Raw genomic sequence first — 20059 nt, 5'->3', positions numbered from 1 at the left:
TTTTTGCAAAGAATATATAATATAAATGATGTAAGATATACTTACACTTAATATGCTTATTTAAAGTATGTCAAAAAATAGAATTGTTTTAGATACACTTTACATATTTTCAAAGAAAAAAATTTGGTTAAATTGGTTCTCTTAAAAATAGTTTATATTTTTGAGGTTACAAGCAGAACATGAAAAAAAAATCACATGTGAATAAGGGATACAACAATACTCTCAGGATACTACCTTTTAGTATTTCTGTCTACAAGCATTTTCTTGATATTTGTTGACTTATATTAATTGGAAATTTTTTTTACTAAACAAATATTTGCTCTCTTTTAATTTCTCTTAATTAAAATTAATTTTTTATTTTCAGTATATATATATATATATTATTTTTATTTTTATTTTTAGATGAAGGCTAAAGAGTGTGTGTGTGTGCGCGCGCGCGCGCGCGTGTGTGTGTTGAGTGTAAAGGAGGTATAGAAGATTAGAGAAAAATTATAGGGAAGAGGAGAAACAAAAGTAAGATGTCACTTGTACCGAGTACTACCTAAAGCAACCATAGTTGGTTTGTTGCTTTGCCTCTGGGATCCTTTACCTTTCCAAAAAAAAAAAAAAAGTTTTTTGCAAGAATATCCTTCTATAAATTCAAATTTGCGTGAATACTTTCTTCAAATTTATATTTATTTCTATACCCTCATAAAACATTGTTTTTGTATAAATGCCCTAATATAACGGTTCTTTTGACACCATTAATAAAAACTATATTTATTTTAATTAAAAATAAAATAAAATTTTGAAATTATTTTTTTGTTCTTCATCGCGATCTTTTTACATATCTATCCATTAAGAATATTTTAGTTATTTTAATTTAAAACCGTTAATTATTTAACGATGTTAGATGGCGTAGGTATATATACAAAAAATAATAATAAAAAAAATATAGAATAGTAAAGTAAGTATTTTATGAGGATATATATATATATAAATATTAATTTTGAAAAAATATTTTTGTAAAATTCGATATCGAAGGTATCCATGCAAAAACAAAAAAACAAAAAAAAAACACGCGGTGGTTGGTCTCTGCCGGCGCCCGCCGGCAGCGAGTGATCCTGGCCGTCCCATGATGGGGCCGGACGGATGGATTTACTCATGGTAGGTGGGCCGTACGTACGTGCGTGCTTGCCGTTTGACTCCGTCGAGTGATCCGCTCCTCTACTCACGCCCGCTTGGCATCTTCCAGGAGAACAGTTTTAGCGGAGGAGGAGAAATGGAGCCGGGAAACGATGGTGGGAGGCCAAAGGATCTGGGAGGCTCCATCCGAGTGGCGAACGTTCAAGCTCTTGCCGGCAGTGCCAAGAACTTGGAGGCTGAGATCCTCCATAGGTACCTTAGACCGGAGATAAATGGTGACGCCCTCGATGACGGTGACTCTGAAGACATTCCCATCATTGATATGAGCAGGCTCCGTGATCCCCTGTTCGAGCAAGAAGAGACCTCCAGGCTCAAATTTGCATGTGAGGAGTGGGGATTCTTCCAGGTTAGATAACTAACTAATCATGTTTGCTAATATGAATTCTATTGAAATTTATGATTGCTTATTGCTTATATGAATTTTTTTTTCCAGTTTAAGTTCTTTAACATATTTGCTTTTCTTTTCTTCTTTTGCTGGGTGTTGTGAGACGAGTGCGAATTCTCTAAAACACTAGTTATAGAAAATTCCTAGAAGTAGCGTGTGGTAGATTTCAATTAGTATCCGGGTACACAGGCATAGTTGACTTTAAGTGGGAATTATAAAAAAAATAACAAAAGTTTCTTTGGATCCATCAAGAACTGCTGCATACCAAGGGTTGTAAGAATTCCCACCCTGTAACTTGAGTTGTAGAGGAAGAGTCTTGAGAGGGAGCTCGATGGCCATCTCTTGTCTTAACCACAATAAATGATCTCATACTCCAATGAATGAATTTCTATATATCTCACCCAGTTTCTTCTCAAATAGCAGTTTAGTGATTTTTTTTTTCGAGAAATCGGAGAGCTAAAAGCCTGACCATAAACCAAAACAAGGACAAGATCGAATTCTGATCTCTTGTATTAACACGAGAGACTTTATCAGCTTGGATGTTTCACACCCTCATACCATACACTATTTGGAGATTAGATATGGAGTATATTAACTCGAGTCTGAAAACCTCATAATTGTCTTGTCAGATTGTACACCATGTGAAATTTAGAACTTGAATGTCATCAAGATGGTCCAAGCTCCAATCTTTAGTCAAAACCGATCTAGTTATGGTTGGGCCTGAAACTTGCATTTTATTTTGAAGAACAAGATTGAGCATAGCCATATTCAGCAAATGCTGGCACAGGATTTTTGTTCCTAAAAGGTGGGATTGATCGAAGAAAATAGGTTGAACAAGTGCATTTTCGAAGAGGCTTCTTACTTTGAAATTCCCCTAACCACCACTTTATGAAGCAAGATAAACATGGCAGCTTAAGAAAACAATTCTCTTTCACTCTCTGGATTTTCTATCTGTCTCTTTGCAAACACTCAATGCATCGCCCTCAATCCAAAGTAATGCGCTTATTTCCCAAGTGATCTTGCGGTGGATAAAGTGATAACCTGTCTCATCATCTTTGCGACGCATAGCACCTGCTAAACTAGTAATTCTTTTCCCTAAATCCATTTGTGTTTTATGTCTGTGTTGAACTTGGTGTTGCCATCTCCACGTTATTATACAATATCATGGTAATTTTGCAGCTGGTGAATCATGGAATACCTGATAAAGTGATCGAGAAAATGAGGGCAGATGTTGAGGAGTTCTTTCAGCTTCCTCCAGGAGAAAAGGAAGCAATTGCGCAGCTGCCAGGAGACCTCGAAGGCTATGGTCAAGCATTTGTTGTGTCAGATGAGCAAAAGCTTGACTGGGGTGATATGCTCTTCCTTTTTACTCAACCACCACATTTTAGGAACTTGAGACTCTGGCCTGCTCAACCTCCTACATTCAGGTAAAGCAATATTCATTGAAGAACACATACTTCCAAAGATACACTAAATGATTGCAACACTAATTCTGCAACGCGACCATAAGTTATCACAATTTAGAAAACTTGCATAATGATCAATGGTGTTTGTCTCAGTTATCTCCTAAAAAAAGAATGACTGACGGTTACTGTTCTGATTGCAAGCTGTGAATTAAAGATTTCTTCAGTGAAGAAAAGGATCCTTCTGCTCATTATATTGGGAATGTTTTCAGGGATACAATGGACAGATACTCATTGGAGCTAAAGAGAGTCGCCCATTGTCTCTTGGGATTAATGGCTAAGAACTTAGGACTTGATCCTGAAAAATTTGTCACCATATTTAAGGAGTCACAATCAATGAGGATCAATTACTACCCACCATGCCCCCAAGCTGACAAAGTACTGGGTCTCTCCCCACACTCCGATGCTGTTGGCTTGACGTTGCTCCTCCAAGTCAACCAAGTGCAAGGATTGCAGATCAAGAGAAATGGTGGATGGCTCCCAATCAAAGCACTTCCTGGTGCTTTTGTCGTTAACATCGGCGATGTCATTGAGGCAAGTATATAGAGAAAGAGTGACAATATTGAGAAGAAAACATCTCTTTATTTGTTTAAATGTTAAATAGATCATAGATATCCCTCAAGTCATACATAGTTTCATCATCTAGGAGTCTCATACTGAATATGTACTAAGGTGCAGAAAATTTTGTCAGGATGGGCTAGCAATACTGGTACAGATTAGCAAACCCATATGCAGTTCTGTAATCAAGGGTCGGATACAAGTCATATAATCATTAAGCATAGAGTCCTTGGACCAAACAATAGAAACCAAATTGATGGTCGACTGGTTTAATCATGTACCCAAATAAATAAGGGTGCTTTTCCTCCCTATCTAATTTCTCCTTTGAAAAGTTTAAAAAGAAGTTTAATCATGCTATAATAATTGACGGAGATTAAAGTTTTCTTTGAACCAGTATAGTTCTTTTGAAAAATTGAAGGTGATGAACTCTTTTAATGGGTTGCCAACTGGTTTCGTTGGTAAAGTTGCTTGGACTTGTTATCAGTTATTTAAAAACCTTTCATCTCAATGAGGGCCAAAAACCCCCTCTAGTTGTCATAAAATGTATACATATCGACTGATTCTAGTTTGATTCGTTGACAGATCTTAAGCAATGGGAAATACAAGAGCATTGAGCATAGGGCCATCATAAACAAGGAGAAGGAACGCCTTTCGATTGCTGCATTCCACAGTCCCAATATGACCACACTGGTTGGCCCACTTCCAGAGCTTGTCAAAGGGAGCAAGGAATATTACAAGACCTTGAGCTTTGAAGATTTCGTGAAACACACCTTTACTAGCAAACTTGATGGGAAGAGTGTCATCGACTGGATGAAGTTGAAGCCATAAAAGTTGTTTCAAGATGTTATAATCTTATCGAGCAAACATATTGTTTATATGTAAGATCGTCATATGTATTTGTTTCTTCTGATCTCCATTTAAGAGTAGGACAGCACAAATCGAACGCTCCTTATAAACAAAATAATCAGCAATCCGTTGCTCTGAGGGGAGATTTCTTATGACTTTGCTGAAAATGACCTTTTTAATTAGGAAAAGAGGTTATCCCACCATTTATTAGAAAATAATTACAAATTAAGCTTGGATGATATCACCTCTTACCATCAAGGGGATGAGGGTTCAATTCCAGTTGGCTTTGCCCCCGAGGGGTGAGGTGGATATGAGGCAGCAGGCAGTGATTAGCCTCTCCTAAACATGAGAGAGAGAGTACACAAAGTAGAGGTAAGATGAAAATGTATAATTAATTTTATATTTTCTCAACTTCATTACGGATTTAGTTAGCATTTCATGTAGGCAATAGATCAGATGTGAGATAAGCTGTTTCACACAATATTGCAAGATACAAGCTCCATATTTAAAGATCCTGAAAATCTACAGGCTTATCATTCAAGTTTCCAGATACACAAATAGGATTTACAACACTGTGGTATATGGCAAGATCTAGATCCCTAATCTATTAGTCGTTTTTGATTTTGAGAGAATGAATATCTATTATTATTTGTCCTGATACCAGTGACAAACATGATTTCTCCATCAAGATTCTCGAAGTTCTTTTTCATATGCCTTTGCCTCTCTGTTTCTGTTCAATCGCAGAGTATACATGTTGATCACCTTCTCATAGAACTTGATTTCCCTCGTTGTTTCAGAACAAATTTAGATGCAGATGCTTAGGGCTCCCGTTTAGCAAGAATGGCCTCTTTGCTATTTTCATATTCGCCATTGGATGAACACCCTATGATAGACTGGTCGACAGCATTAGCTGAGTTGTGATTCTCAAGGAAGCTGCAACTTCTTTTTTGCTGATCAAACATCCTTTCCAGGTAATTTGCATGCTCTTCAATTCTCATCTGCAGTTTCTTCTGGAACTGTGGCAGTAAACAGAAGCTGGCATCAATATAAATAGATCATGAAGAAAACATGGTATTCAGTGGCTGGAAATGAAATTTGCAGCAATTTGTCACTAGGTAATGCAAAAATTTCTGAAATGTATTCAGTGTCACCGCTAGATTCCTGACGAGAATTTGAAGCAGGCTTGCTCAAGAATGCAATGATTTAACCCATCCATTTTAAAAACTGGCTGCACATACCTCCAAATGGTCATGTAAGCTTTTTTGAACATCCATTTGCAGACGAAGTGTTTCAGAAATCTGAAGTCCTGCATACCTGTAATGAAAAAACATATTAAATCCAGAAGTCCACACAACCCAAATAGCAACATATGCTGGTACTGGAATAAGAGAAAAGACCCAAAAACATTACCCCCTAAAATTTGATAATGGCAACATATCATTATTGATTCTCTTCCCATTCTTCCCTATCATATCAAAAGAGCCCACGGTTAGTTTCTCATATGCAGCTACTCCAATAGTCCTCAAGTTTTGGGTAAGAAAGCTTACAATCTGTCCCTTCGCATTAAAAAAGTAAAATAAATAAATAAATAAATCAGACAACAAGAATGGTTCATATCTGCAATGCTGCTTTGGAATTTTAAACTCCGCAAATCTATAATATATCATTGTAGAACAGAGTGGAAAGAGGACTGTTTAAACTTCGATTGTTACAGGCTGTTACAGCTTCTCAAGGTAGTGGCTGATTGTTGCCATATAGGACATCAACACACTAGGTTAGGTGCTCTGGTTGTTGATGCCGAATTAATTGTATGTGAAGATTATAGTCATTTGTGATAAAATTTAAGGAAGACAACTTCATATTCTAAAGTCCCAACAAAACCGATATTCCATGCTGACATCCATCGGAGATATCTTTCTGCTCTCCGTGAAAAAACATGAGCAAGGCCATGAGTGAATTTCACAGCAAATTTTCTTCCGTATCAACTTTGTCAAACTTATCATTATTCATCAAGTTCAACCAGAAATACCACAAAGAACTCAGCTAACATGAGAAAAGTTTTGATATACCTCCAAGGAAATTTGGCATGCACTTAGCAGTCCGATATTTCTGCAGACATGAGAGACAAACTAATCAGACAAATCAACAGAAAAAAGAAAGGAGTGGTAAAAAACTTTTCCAAAATCCAAAATTACCTGTAGGTGGCTCTTGATGTGAAAAATTGTCAACCCTTGGGATTTCATAAGTGCTAATATTCCTTTTGGAGTTGCTTCTGCAATTAAAAACCAAAATTTCAATAGAATCATCTATCTCTACTCTTGAAATATCAAACAGAGAGGGAACTCTATAGCATCAAGGTATTCTGCTTAGGTATGGAACTGCCCATTACTCACTCATTGCCCCTCCAAGATGATTAACAGCTTCTACAAACTGTTCATGTAGTTCATGTGTCCATCTAATACGTTGTTTGCCAGTTGCTGCGCCACCAGACTGCATGCTACTATGAACTGCAGTAGTTCCAATCCGAGAATTTGAAGAGTACAACATTTCCTGAAAAAAAAAGAGAAAAGAATTACAAGCCATAACACCAGATATCAACATCTAATCAAGAAATAAAACTCTCAAAGAATTTTCAGACTTACCCCATGTTTGGATCCTCCTACTTCTCGCCATGACAAATCTGAATTATTCGCAGTACATGCATGCTCCAAGCTCGTACTTTTTGATTGCAGAATTCCAACATTATCATTATTTTGAGCTTGACAATCAGTAGGAAAGTAAATGCTGGAGGGAGCATCTGACTTTCCAGATGATTCATAATTAAAATTAGTCATTTTTCCTGCTACAGTTTGGTGAGGAAGACCCCGATGATGCCGAGGTTGCAGAAGTTGGGTGGATCCATTGAACAACTGAGAAAGCAAACTCTGGTAATTGGAGTGATGAGACTGCTGAAGAACCACTCCACCATGTGGTGCATGGTAGTAGTTGTTCATAAAATCAGGAAATGGAAAACCAGATGTTAGAGACTCAAGATATGGAGAGCGCATAACTTCTTCATTGGAAGTATATGAATTTTCTATCTGTTCCTGTGGGTTCATTCCCAAGACCAGGGAGCTTTGTAGCTGTTTTCCCACAGAACAAGAAATTCTTTTACAGGAAAAATTGATCGGACACAAATAAGAGATTACAACTAAATCAATGTTTAGGCTATGATATGTGCATAGTTCACAGACTTCTGATTCTTTCTTTCAATGATGAAGCTTCCAGGTACTGTTCTTAGGTTCTAATTCTCGAATCTAAGCATATGCAAGAGCCCCCATCCTTTAATCATAGAGTTCACAATTTTAAATTGATTATATACCCAAAATGCATGAAAACCCTTTATTCTCCATATGTGAAAGAATTTTGTATCATACTGCAAGTTTGTTAGACTTCACCATCCACAACCATCTACAATTGATTCCACGCGCCTTGTATTGTAATGTCCAGAGATAAGCAATTATCAGCCATTCTACAAATGCCTCTTGTCAAATATAGTACTATTTTTCTCCTGAGTCTTGTTTAGAATGGATAGCTGATTGCCATATGTCAGAGCATGTCACAAATTAATGTTCACTATGATTAGCTCAAGATGTTAAAGGTTTTATATCATGACAATTCACTTCTCACTTCATGTGATCTGATTTGTGCTTCTTAAGTTAAAGAATTCAGAATCAAGTCAAATAGCTTTCAGAACAGAACCATTTGAATCACTTGTAATTCAAGTGTTAATGTTTGAAAGGAACCTAAAGTAGGAGTATTGATTCGCAATCGCAGAGGAAATAAAGATGATAAACCTTCTACATATAGTCCAAGAAGAGAGAGAGAGAGAGAGAGAGAGAGAGAGAGAGAGAACGAATCGTCCTATTGAACCAGGAAAACATAAGGTCATGGTGTTCACTAGACCCACTTGGCGGCAGGGATTCCAGCAAAATTTAAAAAAAAAAACAATAAAACCAGCAAACAGATGCAGGAAAGGTGAGTGGATATGGTTTTTATTCATATTCTTTGATTCCTTCCCTCTAAGCTTCTTGAGAAAGCATGTGAATATGACAACTAACACATAAGATAATAAGAAGTGTTGAATGTGCTGCAGGCAATGTTCTGAACATTCATAGCAACAACCTGAGTTGACTCATCCCTGGGTAACAACAACTGGAGCCTAATTTCTGAGTTTCTCTCGCCTCGGAGAGTTAAAGCAATATAAACCTAAAGTACTACACTAATCAGGACCAGAATGACATAACATGTAGGAAGAATGCTCCTTTCTATATGCTTTGACACTCTGAGCATGTTCTCAATTATCTTCTAATAGACATCTGCCAGTTACCAGAACAGAGTAGCAATATTATAAGTCTCTCTGACTTCAAGTTCCTAGTAATGAAGATTTTCTATAAAAAAAAGTTCCAAACAATGGAGAGCAGGGAAATTAACAGATAGAATGAAAAAGGGGGACATAAGGGGCATTGATGAAGATTGGATTTAGCTTCTACACAACTACAGTATCTCCAGGCATGACTCCTTGTGAAAATATCCATGAAGTATGCTTTCCCAATAACTATAGGTAGAACTTTAGTTTTTCTTTAAGAAAATTGTTTGACTGGAGTATAGAGGTCATGATCTAGAGTTGCAAAGACAGGAGCTAAGCTCCACAAATTGGAATCATAGTAGGAGGACCAGGTGCCTTTTTTATTCTTATTTTCTTGGCAGCATCTCTAGTTTTACCAAAACACAATTTGTGATTTCCGATAGTCTACAGAACACACAAAAAAAAGGGTTTCTTGCATGTGTGTTGAAAATTTGACTAAACTATTCAAAGCTCATGAATTATGCTCTCACTTTAGCAACCTTTGGCAACTAGATAATTTGTCACGCCCCAAATCCGGATCATGACCGGCCGTGCTATTGCAATCTTATGCACACAATAACACGAAGCCACTTAAAATTTCATAATAAAAATAAATAGTTTCATTTACAAATGTCATAACATTATTGATGAAGTTGGAACAGTACAGAGCTTCTAAAATTTGATTATTACATAACATTTTCTACTTCCTACTCCGAATAGGGTGCTGCCTGCCGACGTTCTTAAAGCCCTTTCTTTTACAAAGAAGTGAGACGCATATACAAAAACTTTGTATAGGAATATTTAAATGTTCCTCTTATTCTACAGTTACCCCAACCCTGAATAACATCAAGCTCCCTACTCCTAGTGGTCTTATTCATCTGTAGAAAAAAGTAGATAAAAAGATATGAGCTACACAGCTCAGTAAGTAACCAAGTACTATCTTATTGGATCAAGCATAATTATGCCAATGCAGTTTTAAGAAGCTAACAGTTATGGCAAAATAAAGCATTTTATAGATGATATACACAAATCAGGTCATAAAGCAATGCATGTTCTATCAATGAAAGTTCATAAATATGAATATGCATCATATAAAATTCTTGCCATTATTCATGCTTTGAAATCCATACTTGCCATTATTCATGCTTCGAAAATCGTGCTCTCAGATGGTAGTGCAGCTATGGTCACTGTTATTACCCGTGACAGGGCCGTAATATTTACCAACTACTATTACCCGTTGGCGGGACCATATGCCGAGCTATTATAACCCGCTGGCGAGGGTTATAATCTTTGCCAACTATTATTCCCCATTGGCAGGGTCTACACCAAGCTATTATAACCCGCTGGCGAGGGTCGTATGCTGAGCTATTATAACCCGCTAGCGAGGGCCGTCTGCCGAGCTATTATAACCCACTGGCGAGGGCCGTATATAGCAATCTGAGAGTTTATAAATCATTATTCTTTTTCTTTCATAAATCATAATCATCATAAATAGGTAGAAAAATGATAAATGGCATCATATAATTTAAAATGCATAAACATGCCTCAAATATCATTTTTCATGCAGTCTAACATAATCATAATTTCATAGCTCATACACCATCAAATATTCATGAAGGATGCTCTTTAATCAAATTCATGGATCATATGCAATCATATACTTGATCCTAATTTTGAGAAAATACATCATATCAAATACAATTTCATAATTTCATACTTACAATTAAACAGTAATTTGAAATCAATAAGATTGTGCCAGGGTTACTTACAACAATTTGCTTTCCAATTCCTAGGTTTATGTGCTAATTCTTCAATTACCTATCATCATCATCAAATTACCTGTTAATTGCATGTTCAATTTCATTTATTTACATTCTTTCTTAATTAATCCATTTACATCCCAACTATAGAACTCAATTTCATTCTTAGGTCCCTACCCTAGTTCAGGTCTAGGTCAGCTTCTGGTTCAGACCTGATTCAATATTTGATTCAGGTCTGATTCAGTTTCTGGCACAAGTCTGAGCCAATTTCATCTTCTGGTTTGGACCCAATAGCCTTCTATTAAGGTTTGTGCACTTCATGCCCAATTTGTTTTGAGTTCACAACTACTTAGCTTGATCGAGCCCAGTCTGATTACGGCCTACTTCGATAATTCGGCCCATGGCAATTGAGGTCCTTTCTTCCTCGGGTTTTCTAGTTTGAAATTGGATTATTGGGCTTTGAATCCAATAACCCAATTTCACATTTAAGTTCAACTATGGCCCACCTCTTTTGTTTTCTTTTCTTTTCTTTTTCTTTTCCTTCTCTCCTCCTTTCTTCTTCCTTCCCGAAGCTTCTCCCTTTCTTCTTACATTTCCACCGCGATCTCCTCCCCCTCTTCTTCTCCTCTCCTCCCATGAGGCAAGGAGGCTCGAGAGGGACGAGCAACGGCTGACGGCGCTCGGCGGCCGGCTCGCAGCCGTGCCTGCAGTCGTGCCCGGGGCCACTTCGGCGGCCCGTGGCCGCGTCGGCGTCCGGCATCCCACAGCCCGCGGCCGAGCCGGGCGGTGCCTGTGGCCGAGGGTTGGATGCCGACGACCATAGGTACATCTCTCCTCTCTCTATCTCTGATTCTTCTTTTTTTAGTTTTGTTAACATGAGGTAAAAATAAAACAGGGGTTAGAGTTACCTTGCTCCGGAGAGAAGCTGCGGCTACTTTCTCCGACGGCACCAGTTGGGGGTTCGGGAAAGCCTATCCCCAGGAGAAACAAGAAGAAAGAGGCTCTGTGAGGCAGGAGACGAGATTTGGAGTCCCCTTTTCTTCTCTCTGTTGTTTTATAAGGCGATGCACCACGATCGTGGCCCGCTCACCGCCGCGATGCTCGCGGCGGTTGAGCGGAATCCGCGGCCACTCAAGAGGCCGCGGAGTTGCTGCGACGTCTTCGCCCTCGTAACGCACGCTGGAGTCAGCTGGGCCTGTCGGCTTCAGGCCTTTTTGGGGGCCTATTCTTACATAATTAGAGATCAATAACAACATAAAATATCTTCAGATATATGGTAAAAACTGGTTAATGTTTAAATATCATTTCTTATTAAGATTATGATGTCAAGTACAATGATGACATCTCCTAAGCTAGTTCTGACCAGTCAGATCATTGACAATATTAATTAATAAACCATTAATAACTTAACATACCAAAAGTAGGATAGGACAAATATATTTTTCATTTTACATGGATATCCCAAAAAAGAGAGCATCACCCCTTTGGCTAATCTTACCATTTGTATTGTCAGCAAAAAGCAAGAATGCCATTAATACACTCCTCACACAGAACTAGTAAAGCATAATTTTAGGACATTAGTACGTCAATAACAGCGATAGTGTCTAAGAACTAATATCACCTCTGGTGTCATGTGCGAAACAATTCAACAGGAAGTCCTCCTTTCATTACAAAGTTCCTTTAAAAGTGTCATGTAAACCAAAATTAAAGATTTTTAGGACTGCAGTGGGGCAACAAAGTAGATAGCTGACTCTAATTGCATAGATTAGAACATTTGATTTAGAAATTCTTGCACAAGACAACCCAATTTTAACAAATAAAATAAAAGTTACCTGAGATTTTAGTTAAAATAGTTATTTCGATATTCATCTACTATTCGAAATGTTGGTAAACTATCTCCTCTTCTTGCTTTTGTACCAATTTCTTCTGACTTCAACTAGATTCTTATTTTCAATGGTATCCCTACCGACTTCGAAGTCATCAGTTTGACTCTAACAAGTAAGGTATATCACAAAGAAAGATGCTAAAGAGAAGCACAGTGAAGAGATCTACAGCATTACCTGATCCACCAAGCACCACCTTACCAACAATGAAATTTGTACTGTTTCCCAATTGAAATAAATAATCGAAAAATGGGAGCAAGTGAAGAAACAAATAGATAATCGCATCCAACCATACGTGGTTTGCAACTAAATAAGTTATAACCCTTTCTCGTCAGTATTAAAGAAAAACAAAAACTTTGAAAGAATATCCCTTCTCATTAAGGATCACAAAACCCTGCCTCCTCTACAGCATTGGCAAAAACGTCCTAGCGTGATCGAATAAATAAGAATTGGAAAAGATTAATAACACCTCAATAGAATCACATGAAAGAAAACCGAAAAAGATCTTGTAAGAGAATGTCCTAAGATAATTACTTTTAAGAGCAGTACCAAAGAGAGATACTCACAAAGAAACCCCTTGAGAGACCCATCCACATGCCGCTTCTGTTTTCTGTTTAAATCTAGAGAGAGCACATCTTATATATTTATCCATCTTCTCCCTCATCTATTAATTTTTCTTTATCCTGATCCAAGAGAAGAAATTGCCCACCATTTCTCTTTTCTCTCTTCTGCTGCTCGCAATTGCATGCCAAAGCATAAACCCTGGGTCGAGAGAATATCCGGCGAGAAAATCAAAAAGGGATTTTTGCGCGAACAACCCTGATAGGTTTTGTAATTAATAAACACGCAAACGTCGCTATTTACATTTGCCCCGTGTACGTTTCTGTATTCGGCGTTTAGTCCTTTCTATTATTCGTTGTAACGTAAATAATTTGAAGTTCAAAAGAGTTAATGGAGAAAATCTCCCTCGATGAGGTGAGATCCAGAACTCTCATTCCGCTCTTAGACTAACGTCGTTATTGACACTACCAAGCCATTTCTCTCATTCCGTGGTAGAGATCAAGAACTTAGGCAGGCACAAATGTTTCCAAGATATAGATCACAACTTCCAACAATCATCCGCCAACAGATTCTGAAAGGATATAAAAGTATTCCAAGGAAGGTAAGATAGGAGAGCTCAGATTGATGCAATCAAGAAGCTTTGAGGGATGCCTGTCGAAATTTAATTTCTGGCATAGAAAGATTAAAGATTTCCTTTATTAGTGAAATTCTCCTTGCCATTGTTAACCTGTTCGCACCATCCACCATAAATGAATATAATTCTGCTGATCAAAAATTCCTCAAAAAAGATAATAAAAGTTTTGTAATAATTCAAGACCTCATCCAAAATAGTACTAAGAGTTTAAATTCATTCAAATCTGATCACAAGAACCACGATCGGCTCGGCATGTGATCAATTCCAATGAATCCGTCTGATACCATTTGTAACAATTCAGAACCTAATTCAAAATGGCTAGTCGAAAAATATTATATGAGTTACAGCTGCATAATTTCTTATAAATTTTTTTAAAAAATTGTATTGTCAAATTTTTCGAGATAATTTCTGTTTTTTTTAATTGTATGGTCAAATGTTTTCTAGATAATTTCTGTTTCTCCCACCAATAACCTTCAAACATAGATAATTACAGAGGTAATTAATTTGGCATTAATGCAAACAGATCCTGGAGTTCTTATCTGCGCCAAGGCAGGAGAGGGAAAAAGACACTTTAGGGCTTAATTAGCATTATAATATCTGGCGATAACATATGGATAAGGGCTCAGAAGCGATCAATTACTACACCCATAACTCATTAAGGGGATTTCTAAAGTTTATGAGACTGTAAGTTTCCATGGTTTATGAGAAGCCATCCAATCGAATATTTTTTTAATATTTTTTAACTGCTTTATTTCATCTTGAGAGAAAGGTACCTTTTATTTGGATATGTAATCGCCTACAAAGTAAAGTAAGAGAGTACCAAAAGGTCAAAGACAGAACATTTTTTTACAGCAATTTTTTCACACTTACACCGTAATTTTGGAAACAAAGGAAATTCCGCAAGAAAAATATTTTATTTTTACATCTGCTGAAAACAAACCCCTTGAAGAAAAACTAGAATAATATTCATCAAATCTAATTCAAAGATTAGAAAAGAAAAATTTTGGGAAGTGATCAGAACCTGTCGGGATTTCATGACTGACATCATGATTTTTATTATCAGTGGATTGACAGACCATGAATTTCTTCGTCACCTCACCCTCCCAAATAACAATTTATACTCATTCGAGAAATTCTTAAATTAAAATCATCGGCAAAGGGAAAAAAAATATGGAAAAAAAAAAAGGATAGGCGAAGGAAGGCTCAGAACTTCTTAGAGGGTTGTGTTACCATCAGCGATGGACGCATCCATCTCCGGTACACGAGATCACATATCATCATCGCCTTTCTCACCTGATGGTTATATAAGAGAAACAAAAAACAAAACAAGAACAGAGAAAGAATACGAGAGCACAGAGAAAGATCAAATTCTTTGATGAGAGTGGCGGAGGGGTCGCAGAGGAGGTGGGCCGCCGTAGGCTTTTCCTTCCATATTTATAGGGAGTAGAGGGTATGAAATCGAAACCCTAGCCGTTGTTCCTTTTTAACAGCTGGGAATGCATTGGGGATCTAGAATGGATTGCATCCAGACCGTTGATTCTGACCTGGATGAGGAGGAGGTGAATTGGTCTTCTTCCCTTATCTGAGCTCCTTGGCAAGCACTCAGAGTGCCCTTGATGACCTTGGCGGCAATGATGTATTGTCTTTATTTTCTCATTTGAAACAATCTGGATTAAGATACTCATAATACATCTGGCTAATTACAAAAAAATGCATGTGATTATATGCAAACCATTCATATAAAGTTCGTTTGAGAATCCACGTATAGAATCTTGCAAGGTCCATCTATTATTGGAGGTGGCAAAAAATATTACAAGAGAAGGGAGGAGCTTATTGTTAATTATTTATGCCACATGCCTTCCTAATAGTGATCAGAGAATGATTTTGTAGTCACTATGTTAAACTACAGAGTACATAGCATAGACTTAAATAGAATAAGATGTCACATGTATAAAAGTGTTTGTCGGCTTTCTCATATGTACATATCTATCTTTTCACATAGTGATAATAGAATGATTTTGTGGACGCTATATAGAAATGTAGCCATGGAAGGATTGTTGTACCTTCAAGATATGTTTGGATGGGAGGAGTTAGGCTTTGGAATGAGAAGGAGAGTGAATGACTTCCATTCTTGCTGTTTAGTTTCTATTTTGATTCCAATGTGATGCCCCCAATTCTCCAAAACCTAATTTCTACTCTTTCCTACTATTTATATTTCATTTTGTTTCCAATTCTGACTTTGGTCACGAACCAAACACGTTGAGTGATATGGCCATTCTAATTTCTATTCTAATCCATTCCAATTTTGATTTCGATTCAAATTTGGTCGCAAACCAAATGCGCCCTTAAAGTAACTTGGTGGGGACAATCAATAAGAGTAGATTGGATGAATCGCCCTGCAACTTAGAGTTGTTTAAAAGCTTTTCTGTAAAGTCATTTTTACAAGTTTTTAAATATGCATGGCCTGCAACATCCATTCTCCAAACCACTCTGGAAGTCCAATATATATGAGGTTAAGATTTTCATGTGGCTACTCCTAAAGATAAATATCCTCACTAGCAATCTATTGGCTAAGAAGCGATTGCCAATTAGCTTATGGATATGTGATGTGTGGAGCCAAGGAAGAGCTTGTTAATCATCTATTATGCAATTGTGCTTTTATCAGGGGGTATCCGGACTGCAGCATTTTCATCTTTGGGGATCTGGGGACATTCCAAGTCAAGGAATTGCCATGGTTGGGATCAGCTTTTTGATGAATCATTTATTAATCCATACCCTGCAAAACTATAAATGTTTAGCATTATGAACTTGTGGTTTTATTTTGAAGAGTACTACATTTCATATGTATCCATATCGTAGACCCAGAAACAATTCCAAGTCAGCCTACCGAAATATAAAAAGTGGAAAAGGAGTCTCTTTTTCCACCTTTAACATCAGAAACATAGGCTAGTTATAATCATCACCAAGTAAGCTCAAAGAACTTAGTTTGTTATAATCAATGTATGCCCACATTTGTCTTTCATCATAATATGTTTCAATGAACTACTAGCCAAATGGAGAGCATGAACCTGTTGGCATGGCACAAGAATGAATTGCATATTAAATCATAGTGCAAAGATACCCATGTAATGGGCTGACATAGAAATACTAAATTTACCCAACAAACTTGAAAACCTCATAAAAATCAACATAGTTCATGTACATTTCCACCATCAAAGAGAAAATTGATGATTAACGTGGTTATGGTTTGTAGTCATATCCACCCTAACAATCAGCAGAAGGCAAAAGAAAGCGAATGATGCTGATTTTAAGAATTCAGCCATGTTAGTCTATGGTAAGTAACAACACCCATCAGATAAACAGATCGCAACGAACATTCTGGGCAGAGATGCAGAAATTTGAAGAAACTAGAAAGGGTAACAGCATTAAGTCCAACATGCTGGAAGTCCAGTCGAATGAATTCCATTCATGAATAATGAGAACAATGTCGGGATTTACAGTGCTTCTGAAACACATACAAAAGGAAAAAAGAACAAAAAAATGATTTTCTCAATAATCCTGTCACTGGGAAGATGCTGCTGACAGAACTATCATCATGGACACGCCAAATTGTCTCACTAAAAGTTTGCAAACTGAAAGAACTGTCAGCTGAGGGAAACTTTTTTGCTCCAATACTGGAGATAGTATTTGTGATGATAACTTCCTGAAATAGGCCACTCGATAACCCTCTCAATTGCAGGAGGCTACAAGGAAAAGAATATTGTCAATATATTGATAAACCATGCATCATTGGTGCACCATTCAACATTCAAGACCACCGCAAAATAAAGAGCAAAATGAATGTCTAGCAAAACGCAAACAAAAGAAACACAGAGAACGGTAATATTCATCCAAATAGCATATTGAGACACCTCATGTCCTCATGTATGCCAACAGTTTCCCCCCAAAGGGACTCCAATAGGATAGTCTTATGCAATTAATAGAGCTGCAGTCTCCATTCTATGTATAAGAAACGTTAGTCTGCATTCTATGTATTAGAAATGTTACTATGTCTGGTACCCATAGTCAACAACCCTAAGTCCAATTATCTCTAGTGCCAGTGTCAATCAATGTTAATTTCTTTCAATGATGAAGCTTGTTAGCCGCAACAAGATGGAACACCAGGCAAGCACCAACTTTAGAAGAGGAGGACATTTATAGCAAAGTTTATTATTGCAAAGTGAACTGCCTGAGATGCTAATGGATTAAGCTACGAAAACATGGGAAAGTAAAAGAAAAGAGAAAGATGGCTGCAATAATGAGAGATAATAGACCAATCTCAATTGAGATGAAAGCATGTCTTAATAATTCAAATACACAGTTCATTTAAGCTATGAGATTATCAGAAGCAGGTAGAAGTGGTGCCATTGACTAAGCAGGCAGACAGGGAAGGTTCTTTTCTTCGCTCTTTTCTAGGCGAGGAAAAGAAAAGGATCGCAGAAAATTTAGCATTTTGTACCCATGAAAAGTGTTTGATTTACATGCAGCAATACCATTAGTTTTACTAATATTTAAAATCAAAATTCAAGTACTCTTTCCAAGAGGAAGAGGGATACCTAAAAACAGCATGGTGCAGCAAGCATAGACTTCTTTTGCTCCCCTCTCGGTGTAATAAAGCTGCACCTTTGCAATCGTTCCTGAATCCCATCAATAAAATACCGATTAAGATTTCCACTTTGTAAGACACTAGATTGGGGATACAAAACCAACCAACTCACAATTTCTGAAGTATGTAAAAACATCTCTTTGGCATGATCATTGTATCAACAGACCCAAATACAGGAGGATCAATACTCAATAGCTAACAAGTCTGAAGACAAATTTTGCCACTTAAAGCACTAATCTTTATTTTATTTAAGTTATCGGAGCATTTAGCGGCATAATGCAACTAAGTTACAGCAAGAAACAAAAAACCATCTTTTGGGGCATTCAAAGTGTATTTGTACCACTAGTGAAGAGGCATGATTTTACCAGTCAGTAAACTGACTCACCTGCAAGTATCAATCATATCATCCACGCATGACAGCCACTTTCCCTTAACATCCCGCAATCAGATTTTGTTACCCTGTACATATAAATTTCATGTTTTGTTACAGCATAGATTGAAAGAAAATTACATTTATATTAAAACAATGATACACAAACATAAACTTAACAACAAGGATAGACAATCCAAGGATTTTTGCCATTTGATTAAATCACGAGAATTAAGATGCAACAGTTCACACATGTTATTATATAAAGCTATCCAATTCCCAATATCAAAGTGCATAATGTGGAAACTATATTGGGCACTTAACTTCCAGTCCTGATTTGCTAGCATTTAACTAGCAGGGTTGTTGACCAAAATTTTATCCCTATTAAACATTAAGCCATAGTTTAATGTAAACAAGGCATAAAGTGTATAGAAACAAGACAAGTGTGCCATTGAGAGGCACAACTGAACACCAACAAGCATGAGTGTACATAAAAATACACAGCAGGGACTAAATAAACATGTGAGGCTCTAATCATTACTGGCAGTCAACCATGGGACAGAATTAACATTCCAATAATTTTCGCATAATAATTGTGTATATTTTGGGTATACATTGTAAGAGGTGATCTTCTTGTGCCAATGTCGCTTGAGTACATTCAGACTGATAATTAATATGAGCATGAAATACAATCTTTGAAACTTAAATAAATCTACATCATAGTTATTAAAAATTTACTCTAGCTGAACTAATAATATCACCTCAGCATCATGTGTCTATGGCGCTCTCTATCTACGATGGCTAAGGTGCATCTGATATTACTCTCTTGGCGAAAGCACGTGCCCTTGCTACACCTCCAACATCTGGAGAGACCACTACCAAATCATTTGAACAAAATGTCTTGCTGGCCAGGTAAATCAAGGATTGCAGGCTGGACATGCATTCAAATGAAAAATGTACCGTATGCAATTAGATCCAAGTTGCAAGTAGGATTCTCATCTAAACAAACTATGGGGACATATCAAAATTGTACGAAAGATATGCAGGATTAGGGGCACCTACTTGACCATACACGTGATTACTGGAATATCAAAGTATCCATTGACTGCCCAGAATGAAGATCACATGCAAGTACAGGTTTGCACCTGCTTCTGTAATTAAGTTTGCAAAAGTTTGGCTGCAATGGATTCACGCCTTGAGTCTGAGACGACAGACAGATAGCATGAGAAAAAGGTTAGTTTGCTAAAGCTCATATAGCTCAACTACTGGAGAGAAATTTTTCAGCACAAATATCCAGGAAAATAAAATGAATTTGTAATTAAGATAAGTGGCAAAGGAGTTCAAGGAAGTAATGAAATGATAAATTTCAGTCTTAAGAGATT

General features: G+C 37.1%; 2 protein-coding genes and 2 non-coding genes across 7 annotated transcripts; 1 reads left to right on the top strand and 3 right to left on the bottom strand.

Moving 5' to 3' along the window:
* Positions 1 to 1203: 1203 nt before the first annotated feature.
* LOC103703558 (S-norcoclaurine synthase 1-like) lies at positions 1204 to 4589 on the top strand. Its single transcript, XM_008786451.3, has 4 exons — positions 1204 to 1531; positions 2750 to 2997; positions 3246 to 3567; positions 4174 to 4589. Exons 1-4 carry the CDS (start codon positions 1262 to 1264, stop codon positions 4417 to 4419), a joined length of 1086 nt encoding a protein of 361 aa, XP_008784673.2. The 5' UTR covers positions 1204 to 1261; the 3' UTR covers positions 4420 to 4589.
* Positions 4590 to 4896: 307 nt separating this feature from the next.
* On the bottom strand, positions 4897 to 13817 carry LOC103703556 (protein PHOSPHATE STARVATION RESPONSE 1-like). 4 transcript variants are annotated; one of them, XM_008786447.3, is made up of 8 exons: positions 13034 to 13817; positions 7080 to 7385; positions 6831 to 6987; positions 6633 to 6709; positions 6507 to 6546; positions 5848 to 5902; positions 5676 to 5751; positions 4897 to 5453 (listed from the first exon to the last, which is right to left on the bottom strand). In XM_008786447.3, the coding sequence occupies exons 1-8, from the start codon at positions 13061 to 13063 to the stop codon at positions 5256 to 5258; spliced, it is 939 nt and encodes a 312-aa protein (XP_008784669.2). In that variant the 5' UTR covers positions 13064 to 13817; the 3' UTR covers positions 4897 to 5255. The 4 variants fall into 4 exon arrangements, with proteins under 4 accessions (XP_008784669.2, XP_038975189.1, XP_008784668.2 ...); XM_039119261.1 differs by having other exon boundaries at positions 7080 to 7382; positions 13034 to 13811; XM_008786446.4 differs by lacking the exon at positions 13034 to 13817 and having other exon boundaries at positions 4897 to 5447; positions 7080 to 9416.
* Positions 13818 to 14672: 855 nt separating this feature from the next.
* LOC113462506 lies at positions 14673 to 14761 on the bottom strand. The gene has a single exon (XR_003384955.1). It is a non-coding gene; the product is annotated as a small nucleolar RNA snoR14 (small nucleolar RNA).
* A 100-nt stretch (positions 14762 to 14861) lies between these two features.
* Positions 14862 to 14948, bottom strand: LOC113462504. The gene has a single exon (XR_003384953.1). It is a non-coding gene; the product is annotated as a small nucleolar RNA U61 (small nucleolar RNA).
* Positions 14949 to 20059: the final 5111 nt, after the last annotated feature.

The sequence above is a fragment of the Phoenix dactylifera genome, chromosome 2 (genome assembly GCF_009389715.1).
Source record: "Phoenix dactylifera cultivar Barhee BC4 chromosome 2, palm_55x_up_171113_PBpolish2nd_filt_p, whole genome shotgun sequence".
NCBI lineage: Eukaryota > Viridiplantae > Streptophyta > Magnoliopsida > Arecales > Arecaceae > Phoenix > Phoenix dactylifera.
Note: the sequence above shows the minus strand (reverse complement) of the source record. Positions and strands in the feature narration are given on the sequence as shown.